This window comes from Elephantulus edwardii, unplaced genomic scaffold (genome assembly GCF_000299155.1).
Source record: "Elephantulus edwardii isolate Elephantulus edwardi_28Jun2011 unplaced genomic scaffold, EleEdw1.0 scaffold00026, whole genome shotgun sequence".
Lineage (NCBI taxonomy): Eukaryota > Metazoa > Chordata > Mammalia > Macroscelidea > Macroscelididae > Elephantulus > Elephantulus edwardii.
This window is the reverse complement of record NW_006399776.1, coordinates 6,201,297-6,210,072: the sequence shown is the minus strand read 5'-3', so window position 1 is coordinate 6,210,072 and position 8,776 is coordinate 6,201,297. Positions and strand designations below refer to the sequence as shown.

Here is an 8,776-nt window from a genome sequence, read left to right as displayed (position 1 = left end):
CCCTTTTGTACTTTAAAAAAAAATTTTTAGATTTTAATGAATTTTATAAAGAACTTGGATTTCCATTCATTCATTGTTGCACATTTTCCTCCCCCTCCCCAGTTCACTTTTTCTTTAGGAAAAAAGTTTTTTCATTGTTATACAGTCATTCCCCCCAGACTGCTTTATTAAGCAGCTCTTATTCTGGACTCTTGTCATGCCAATAATACCTAATCATATATTCCTTTTATACAGTTATCTCCCTCATCTGTTTTATTTATCCCCTCTTAGTTTCCCCCTCAACTCCAATGTCATCCTGTTTTACAACAGTGGCATTATGCAACTTTTGTCTTTTTTTTTTTGTGCATGTACCGTCAAATCAGATCTGACTGGTCCCTCTTTCTCTGGCAGAGCATCTGATGGATTCAAATCGTGTACCTTTGGGATTGCAGTACAGCTTCTTGCCACTAGGCCACCAGAGCTCCCCTACTTTTGTCTTTTTGTGACTGAGCATAATGTCCTCCACGGTCACCCATTTTGTATAATAATTCATGAGTTCTTTGTTTTCAGTGCTGCATAATACCGTTCATTGTGTGAATATACCACAGCTTCTCTATCCATTCGTTTGTTGATGGGCACTTAGGTTGTTTCCAACTCTTTGCTGTTGTGAACAAAGAAGCAATTAACATGGGTGTGCATGTACTTTTAAAATTTTATGTCATGTAAATATCCTGTATAATCTAAGAAAGAGAAAAATAAAAAAGATTATATAAGCAATCAAAATCACAATTCAGAGCAGGTGGGCATTCTGTTTTGGCTAGAGGAGGAGCTGTGGAGTCAGACAAACTTGGGTTCGTATACCAGTTCTGCTGGTTATTAATTTTAAGAAGCTGAACATCTCATTTAAAGTGGTATAGTTTTCGCATCTGCAGAAAGAGCTGGAAATGTGAGATGGTTCTGAAGATAACAAGTCAGCAAACTTTTTCTGTAAAGGCGCCCGATAGGGAATATTTTTGTCTTGGTGGACCCTGTAGTTTGCCACTGTTGTCAAACAGACAGTCCCCAAGTTAAGCACATTCAACTTATCTACAGCTCACATGTTACCTTTTACTTACATGTAAAAGGGTAGTGAAAATTAAGTCCCATCTTCTTAACCAGTCAAGTTAGGTTTCTCTTCCCAGAGAGTAAAGCCTATTAAGATTTTGAGGAACATACAGTGCTTTGGGTTTTTTTCCCTTTTTTTTTCCTTGTGTACTGTTGATTCAGATCCAACTGGCATAGGAGGGAATTGCCCCTCCTTCTCCAGCAGAGCATTTGGTGGATTCGAACCACACACCTTCGGGATTCCAGTGCAGCTTCTTGTTACTAGGCTACCAGAGCTCCCTACATACAATGTTTGATAATAACAAACAGATGCTACTTTGTGATGTGCATCAAAACATTTTTACTATTTTATTATGTTAAAGATGATTTTGTGTATTAGGAAGTATAATATTTTTATTCCTTTATAGTATACTATCTTCTAAGACCAACATTTGATTACCAACAAATATGAATTATACCTAGCTGTTTGATTTACATAGAAGTTCAATTAAAGATGGATTGAGAAATGGAACTTTCATCGTTTGGGACCAGCCTGTAGTGAGAAAGAAGTGATAGACACTGTGTAAATGATTAGGCTTGGCTATTTCTGGTTTATAGAGACTAACATTTGAATTTTATGTGATTGTCACATATCTGGATGATGCATATGACCACTTTCAGAAAGCTTGGAAATTCTAGGATTGCAGTGCAGCTTTTTGCCACAAGCTTGGAAATTCTAAGACCTGCCTGCTTCCAAAAGCTTGCTGCTTTGAAAATCCTATGGAGCAGTTATATTCTGCACACATGGATCTGAGCAACTTGCCTCAACAGCCAACAGCAGCAGTATGACAGACAATGGACTGTCAACAGAGTATATACAGACTATGCGAAAATAGCTGGCACATTGCCCTCACAGAAAATAGTAACTAGGACTCTGACCACCACTGCCTCTCTGGAGCCCCCACTACATCTCACTCCCCACTGGTTATCTCCTTTCTAGATGATCTGGCCTTCCTCAAATCCAACTTCTGTGTGACTGAAAGCACTCCCCGCCCCTTCTCCCTAGTTTCCCTCAGGCCAGAAGCCTGAAATGTTCTCCCAAATCCTATCCCCCAGTGTTGTTTGTCACATCCTCCTTTGGCTGACCCTCTGAATCAGAGTATTCCTGTTGCATCTGCCCAGAGCTGTAGGACTTACCTCCCATCCCCCATAGGACTGCTTCCAAAGGAGTTGGAATACTGCTGCTACTCCTGTCCTTTGACCCTGCCCTTAGAATTCCTGGATCCCTTTGACATCCAGGTTCCTTTGAGGTCTTTCCCAGCCATGCTCATCTTATTGCCCATCAAACTAGCCTTTCAAGTTCCTAATTCCTTGCTTTGCGTGGTCATATTTTCCATCGTCATCAAGAATACCACACATTCTTCCTCCTAACCAAACAAAAACATCTCTTCTTTTCCTCCTCTACAAGACCTTCCCTTTTCGCCTTAGTAGCTGTGGTCTCTCTCGTCTTTTAATGGCCACTCCCTTGTCCATGTACAGGTTGCTGGAGTTTCATACGCTTTTGTCTCCCCAGTTGGATTACAATTTCCTAAAAGGAAGTATATTAAGATTTAGTGACTTCTGTGACAAATGACAAGTTAAATAACTTGTTGTTATGTGCCATCCAGTCCACTTGCAACTTATCAACAGCCCTGAACCCTGCTCTAGCCTGTGCTGACCTTATTGTCTCTGCCACACCTACCCTCATTTACCCCAGTCACTGAATCAATCCATCTCATCGACGGTCTTGTGTGCTGTTCCTCCACCCTTCCAAGTATATGATGTTCCTCTCCAAGGACTGGTCCCTCATTGCAACATGCCCAAAGTATGTCAGACAAAGCCTCCAAATCCTTGCCTCCAAGGAGCAGCCTGGTTTCACCCTCTCTAGGACAAACCTGTTTGTTCTCCTGGCAGTCCATGGTATATTCATTACTCTTCTTCAGCACCACAGCTCAAAGGCGACAGATCTCTTTCTGTCATTCCTAGTCATTGTCCAGCTTTCTGATACATAGCTAATAAGACTGTGGGCTGGATCAAGCACACCTTAATCTCCAGACTAATGGGGAGGGGGGAATATTAGCTTACAAAAAAATATCTTTTTCTTTAAAGAAAAAAATACTATCTTTTGAGGGCTAGAAGTCCAAAATTTTGCAAAAGTTCAAGGGGAAGCTTCTTTTTTCTTCCTGCTTTAGGGATTATTTTGGTCTCTATATGCACATGCCTTTCTTCTGTCTTTTGTCTAAGGACACTTGGTTTGGGTGTAGGATTCAGGATAATCTCATCTCAAGATCCTTAATTCTGTCACATCTACAAAAGACTTTTTCCAGCTAAGGTCTTGTTCACAGAATTTGGAGATTAGAATGTGGCCATATATTTTAGGAGCTCACTATTCAGCTCCCAAATCACTGTTCAGTTACAGGCCTGCTGTGTGCTTTTCTCCCTCTTCTAGCCCCCAGCTTTGAGAGAAGAGAAACCTTAGGCAGGGTTATGTGGAGGGAAGGCATAATTCCCTCAGGACCATTGTCCCTGGAAGCAAAGTCTGTTCAAAGTTGTAGGAGAGGCACCCTCATCTTGGTTTTACCATGCGGGTACCCAGAAATTGCTCTTAAAGGCTCTATTCAGATGTTTAGCCAGAAGCCTGCTTGAGCTCTGCCAGCAGAGTGAGAAGTAGGTTTAAAATTTTTTTTTTCATAGTTAGTAAAAGTACCTGCTTGTTGTAGAAAACAGGAACAAGCCAACAACAACAACAACAAGTATGCATTGTGTGTGTGTGGGGTGTGTGTGTCTGTCTTACGTACATTGAGTGGATTCCAATTCATAGTGACTGGATGTGACAGAGTAGAGCTTCCTGCCCTAGGGAGCAGATTGTGAGACCTTTTCCCCTGTGGTGCGACTGCTGGGTTTGAACTGCAGGCCTTTTGGTTAGCACCCAAATGCTTTCCCATTATACTAACAGGGTGCATGTGCATGTGTTGTTTCCTTCCCTAATGAGATCAGGTGGCACATGCTGGTCACTAATTTGCTTTTAAAAAGTAGGTTTAAAATAACATTTAAAAAAATCCTTTCAACATGCCAAAGACATATCTCTGAACAAAGAACAGAAAACATGTTTTATTGTGAGTTCATCCTGTATCCACGCAGAATCTAGGTCTGATCCCCAGGAGTCACCGGGTCTGCAGTGGGAGTTGGCCTAACCACCACTTTTCCCCAGGGTCCCGGGTCCCCAGGGGCTGGGCGGGCATGAACTTGAAGGTACAGCCCCAGGAACCCCTGGTGCTGAAGAGTGAGGAGAACACAGAATGGCACCTCCTGCAAGGTGATGCCGCCGTCATTGTAGAGGTAAGGTGCTGGGCTGGCTCTTTAACCCCACTCTGCTCTCTGGTGGTGAGACCAGCCAGTGACTGGGGCCAGAGCATGGGTAATGGAAGCTGAGGATGCATTAATACCTAGTCTCTCTGCTTCCCTCAGGGGTATATATGTGTGGCTGGGATGACCTGGGGAAGCCCAAGCGTAGTACTTAACCTGATTAGCCACTTCTGTGTGTAGAAAAGTGGCCCGGACCAAGTGAAGCTCTCGAGACTCAAGGAAGGCACCTACGTGTTCCAACTGATAGTGTCCAACTCAGACCAGCCAGATGATACTGGCAATGTCACGGTCACTGTGCTTTCTGCTAAACAGACTGAAGGTAAGTGATGGAGAGGGAAGTAGACCAATCTGATGACTGGCCCTGAACACCCCCTCACACTCTCCCTCCCTTTTCCTTAGAATATTGCCTCGCATCCTACAAGGTGGGACGTTGCAGGAGCGCCTTCCCCCGCTGGTACTACGACCCCAAGGATCAGATCTGTAAGAGTTTTGTTTATGGAGGTTGCTTGGGCAACAAGAACAACTATCTCCGGGAAGAAGAGTGCAAGCTAGCCTGCCGGGATGTGCAAGGTGGGCCTCCAAAGACAACTTTAGGGGCTCGGGTGACATTTCCCAGGGAGGGTGGTCTCTTCACTCTTCAGGCGGTGGATAGTGGGAGTTCCCATTCCCTAGCCCTGCCACGGCCTGGCTCTGCCTCCTCTTAACTCTCTTTTCTTCCTCTCCAGGCCCCTCAGTGGAAAGGCACCATCCAGGTGGGCTTTGCTCCTTTCCCTCTTTCCCACACCCCCCATCACGTACCCAACCCATAGGATGCCCATAGCCCTGACCATTCCTGCCCTGATAAGGTGCTGAGGAACCACCCCCACCCACCCCTTCCAGTCCAGTATCCTCCTTCCGGGGCCCACCCAGCTTCAGTGTAGGAGAGATCAGAGTGATGGGAGGGGAGGTGGGGTGTGCCAGCTCAGGATGGTGTGTTAAAGCAGAGGCTAGGTAGACCTGACCTCACCTGCCCTTCCGCTTCCACCCAGTGTGCTCTGGCACCTGTCAGGCCACCCAGTTCCGCTGTGGTGATGGCTGCTGCATCGACAGCTTCCTAGAGTGTGACGACACCCCTGACTGCCATGACGCCTCCGACGAGGCCTCCTGTGAAAAATGTGAGGCCTGGGAAAGGAAGACGGTTGGGCAACAGGGTGAATGGGGTCTCCTAGCTTTGCCCTGCATCCTTGGGAGACTCTCACTTGGTCTGTGCCTCTGACCTTTCATCTCTGCAGACACCAGCGGCTTTGATGAGCTCCAGAGCTTCCATCTCCCCAGTGACAAAGGTGAGAGCTCTCGAACCCCTGAGGGTCGGGGCCGACTTTGGCACCACCTACCCAGTCTGCCAGCCCTGGTCATTTCCTCACTCTCTCTCAGATGATGTCTGCATCATCTGATGATGCCAGGCTGTGGGCTGAGGAGCCTGAGGCAGGCCTCGCTCTCCAGGAGAGCAGCCTGTTTTCTGGTTGGCTCCCAGCCTCCCTTTTCTGACTCATGTTGCCCAAGCCTCTGTCACTGTCTTCAGCACTTTCATCCTGTCAGCAGTGTCCATGGAGCATTGAGTTGGTTTTAATAATTTTTTTATAATTCAGCACATCATTTCTAAAAATTATATATATTTTTAAAAGGAAGTTTCACAACACTACCGTAAATGAAAAACCACCATGACTTGCCACAAATGGAAAAGGATAAGAAATGGCTATAATGAAGGAGTGTTAGTTTTTGCCAGACATTGTCACATACCTAGGCTCAGACACTGAGGCCTGTTCTCTTGGTTAAGAAGACAGATCAACTTGTGCTGGGAAGCTGATGTCTCTTCTCCGGCACCAAGAACCCTAGTGGTATGGTGGGTTAAGCATTGGGCTGCCAACCAAAACGTTGTCAGTTTAAACCTACCAGCTGCTCTGTGGAGAAAAGAGCTGACTGTGTGTTGTCATAAAGATTTACAGGTTCGGGAACCAGGTGGTGTGGTTCTCTGTCTTGTAGGGTCACAGTGAGTCAGAATCTGCTGAGCAGCAGGGGGTTTGGGTTGGTTTGGGTTCCTTGGCTGTTGGGAGGAAATGGAAAAGGAAATAACTGAGTTTGTGTAGTTTACTTTTGTGCCCAGGATTATTGCTCAGGATCTCTGTCCCATCTTCCTGGCAACACTGCCTTGAGCCCCCTCAGGCCACGTGAATCACACTCCTGAGCATAAGGCAGGTTTGGGAATTGCTAGGTAGCCTGGTGCAGGGAGGCCCTACCACCCCACATTTTTGCCTGATGTTTCCTCCCTACCCTCCCACCCTCAGGGCACTGTGTGGACCTTCCAGACACAGGACTCTGCCGTGACAGCATCCCCCGCTGGTACTACAATCCTTTCACCGAAAGCTGCGCCCGCTTTACCTATGGTGGTTGTCATGGCAACAAGAACAACTTTGAGGATAAGGATCAGTGTCTTGAGTCCTGTCATGGCATCTCCAGTGAGCAAGGCTGAGGGGTGGAATGGGTGGAAAGATGAGAAAGGAGAGCTTAGCCAGGCCCTCTGCCCTGTCACCAGGCCCAGGCTGATCACACTTCTGTTTCTGGAGTAGGAATGAAGGAAGGGGCCAGTATGTGGCATCTACATTTCCTAGCGCTGCTGCAGCAGAAAAAACACAGTGGGTCCTTTTCAATAGCAGAGATACGCGTTTTCACGGTTCAAGAGGCTAGAGGTCCAAATTCAGGGCAGCAGCAATAAGGGTGTAGGCTCCGTACCTGTTGAAGCTTCTGTAGCCCTTGTGTCTCTGTTCCTTGGCATCTTCACATGACCTCCGTCTTTCCCTTATTGGTGTTTGCTTCTGTGGATGACTTGCTCTCTTTTATAACTCAGAATTCTGTTTGGGACAGAATGCCGATACAACCCCATCGACATAAGTAAATTCTACTCCCAAATATGATCACATCCATAGGCATAGTGGGTTAAGTTTCCAGCACATGTTTTGGGGAGACAACTGAGTCTATTTCAGGGGACTGGGAGAATTAGGAAGCAGCTGGATCTCAGAGCTCTTAGTACCGACTGATCTCTCTTCTGTCATTTGCAGAGAAGGATGTGTTTGGTCTCCGGCGGGAAAGCCCCATCCCAAATGCAGGTAAGCCGTATCCCGATCTATTTCCATGTTAGAGGAGTAGTCTCAGTTCAGGTCCATGTCATTGGTGGGGTCGGAGAAAAACAAAGCTGTGCTGAGAAGCATGCTGAGGGACAAAGTACCACGATCACGTGGTGATGTCTGCCATGGGAGGAGAAGGGAATGATAATAAATGCATGCCAGGTGTTTGCCGTCAGGGTCCACACCTTTCCCCAAGCTTCCTTCATGTAAAGCTACCTGGAGCCTAGACGTGTCAGGATACAGTATGGGAATGGACATCAGGACTCAGGAGCCCCTCACTCTGCACCTTCTGCCCCCAGGCTCCGTGGAAGTGGCCATTGCCGTGCTCCTGGCCACCTGCATTGTGGTAGTAGTAGCCATCCTGGGTTACTGCTTCTTGAAGAATCAGAGGAAGAGCTTCCAAAGACACCGCCACCGCCGCCCCCCGCCCCCGACCCCCACCAGCTCCACGGTCTCCACCACTGAGGACACAGAGCACCTGGTCTACAACCACACGACCCGACCACTCTGAGCCCAGAGAGGCCTTGGCCCTTCAGCTGGAACACTCACCAGCTTTTATGGCCTAGCTTACTCCTTACCAAGAGGAGACTTAACCTGGGGAGAACTTTGGGACCAGACTCTTACCAGAGTCCCGGCTCAGAGCCTGGGCTCCAGCTCCCGATGGAAGCCTTCTTAGCTGACCTCAGGCGGGGTGTTTCTGAGAGAGTACAGGCACTTGGCACAAGAAAAGCCCTGGGCGCATCTCTGAGACTGCCTGCCTCCTGCCTTGGATCTCAGAGGAAGTTGATGTTTTGCTTCCTTTTCAAAACTGCCAACTTCCACTCCTTGGTTACTTCACAGTAGGGAGGGGATATCAGGTGGTGTCAGAAGCTGGAGTCCCTCGAGCCCGGTTCTCCAAAGCTGCCCCTTCCCCTCTGGCCAGTACAGGATTTAGGGGATGGGAAGGACCTATCTGTATATTTTGTGCTGTAAAGAGTTGCTTTTTTGTTTATTTAATGCTGTGGGAGTCGGTAAAAAGGGACGGCAAGGACTAGCCCTGCTTCTTCTCTTCCTTCTTCCACCAATATTGAGATTTCTGACCTTGACGGACCCTAGCTGGCCTGGCCTCCGTGGCAGAGCCAGAAAAGAAGCAGGGGCCAGAGAGGATG

The 8,776-nt window shown here is 47.2% G+C and overlaps 1 protein-coding gene across 2 annotated transcripts in view; it reads left to right on the top strand.

Annotated features, from left to right (window-relative positions):
- SPINT1 (serine peptidase inhibitor, Kunitz type 1) overlaps positions 1–8,139 on the top strand; it is a 13,418-nt gene extending 5,279 nt beyond the window's left edge. The window contains exons 2-10 of one of the 2 annotated variants that reach the window (XM_006883004.1): positions 4,313–4,440; positions 4,648–4,786; positions 4,867–5,037; positions 5,193–5,219; positions 5,496–5,621; positions 5,739–5,789; positions 6,792–6,962; positions 7,563–7,610; positions 7,928–8,139. In XM_006883004.1, coding sequence (XP_006883066.1) covers positions 4,313–4,440; positions 4,648–4,786; positions 4,867–5,037; positions 5,193–5,219; positions 5,496–5,621; positions 5,739–5,789; positions 6,792–6,962; positions 7,563–7,610; positions 7,928–8,139 — 1,073 coding nt within the window. Of the gene's footprint in view, positions 1–4,312; positions 4,441–4,647; positions 4,787–4,866; positions 5,089–5,192; positions 5,220–5,495; positions 5,622–5,738; positions 5,790–6,791; positions 6,963–7,562; positions 7,611–7,927 lie in introns of both variants that reach the window. The other variant, XM_006883005.1, reaches the window with a different exon arrangement.
- Positions 8,140–8,776: the final 637 nt, after the last annotated feature.